Below are 960 nucleotides of genomic sequence, written 5' to 3'. Positions count from 1 at the left end.
AACTTATAACTTAAATCCATGAGAAACTAAAAATCACTTCTACTCCTCAAGGAAGTCAGAAGTTTCCATGTGAGTAACACCATCATGACCAAAATCCTCTTCGCCATCTTCAAACACCAAGTTTGCTTCCACCTTCTTGCCCTTTTGCTTTAGGGATTGTTGATAAAGATCAACAAGGTGTTTTGGTGTCCGGCATCTCTTAGCCCAATGGTCATCTCCTCCACATCGATGACAAACACTTGGAGATTTCTCTTGTTTGTTACCAGTCCACTTCTTAGAAGAGTTCTTAAAAGATACTCCTCGGCCTCGACCATACTCGTGTCGACGACCACGGCCGCGACCGCGACCACGTTGATATCCACGTCCACGACCATAGTTATTGGCACTGTTATGCTCTTTCCTACCGAATGATGCCGTGTTCGCTTCGGGGAGCGGGGCAGATCCGGTTGGACGCAAACCGTGATTTTTCAGCAGCAACTGGTTTTGCTCTTCAGCCACAAGAAGGCATGAAATTAATTGGGAATACCTCGTAAACCCTTTCTCACGGTATTGTGTTTGTAATAACACATTATTGGCATGGAAGGTAGAGAAAGTCTTCTCTAACTTATCCTCTTCCGTGACCTTTTCACCACATAGTGCCAATTTAGAGGCTATTAGATGCAAGGCGGAGTTGTACTCACTTACAGACTTATAGTCTTGAAGCCTTAACTGCACCCAATCATACCGGGCTCTTGGTAGAATCACCGTTTTCTGGTGTTCATACCTTTCTTTCAGATCGCTCCAAAGAACGACTGGATCTTCCACGGTCAAATACTCATTCTTAAGACTCTCGTGGAGGTGGTGGCGAAGCAATGTCATTGCTTGTGCCTTGTGTTGCTCACTTTCATTGTTTCCTTGGGTGATCGTATCACCTAGCCCTTTGGATTTCAACCAAAACTTGGCATCTAGTGCCCAAGCCAA

General features: G+C 45.0%; 1 protein-coding gene across 1 annotated transcript; it reads right to left on the bottom strand.

The window, feature by feature from the left end:
- Nucleotides 1-39: 39 nt before the first annotated feature.
- On the bottom strand, nucleotides 40-858 carry LOC111829275. The gene has a single exon (XM_023777974.1). It carries the CDS (start codon nucleotides 856-858, stop codon nucleotides 40-42), a length of 819 nt encoding a protein of 272 aa, XP_023633742.1.
- Between the last annotated feature and the right edge of the window lie 102 nt (nucleotides 859-960).

The sequence above is a fragment of the Capsella rubella genome, unplaced genomic scaffold (assembly GCF_000375325.1).
Source record: "Capsella rubella cultivar Monte Gargano unplaced genomic scaffold, Caprub1_0 scaffold_7, whole genome shotgun sequence".
In the NCBI taxonomy this organism is placed as follows: Eukaryota; Viridiplantae; Streptophyta; class Magnoliopsida; order Brassicales; family Brassicaceae; genus Capsella; species Capsella rubella.
Note: the sequence above shows the minus strand (reverse complement) of the source record. Positions and strands in the feature narration are given on the sequence as shown.

What these genes read in the sequence shown, in the direction of transcription:
- LOC111829275 (XM_023777974.1), bottom strand. Translation starts at nt 858, where the DNA reads ATGACATTGCTTCGCCACCACCTCCACGAGAGTCTTAAGAATGAGTAT.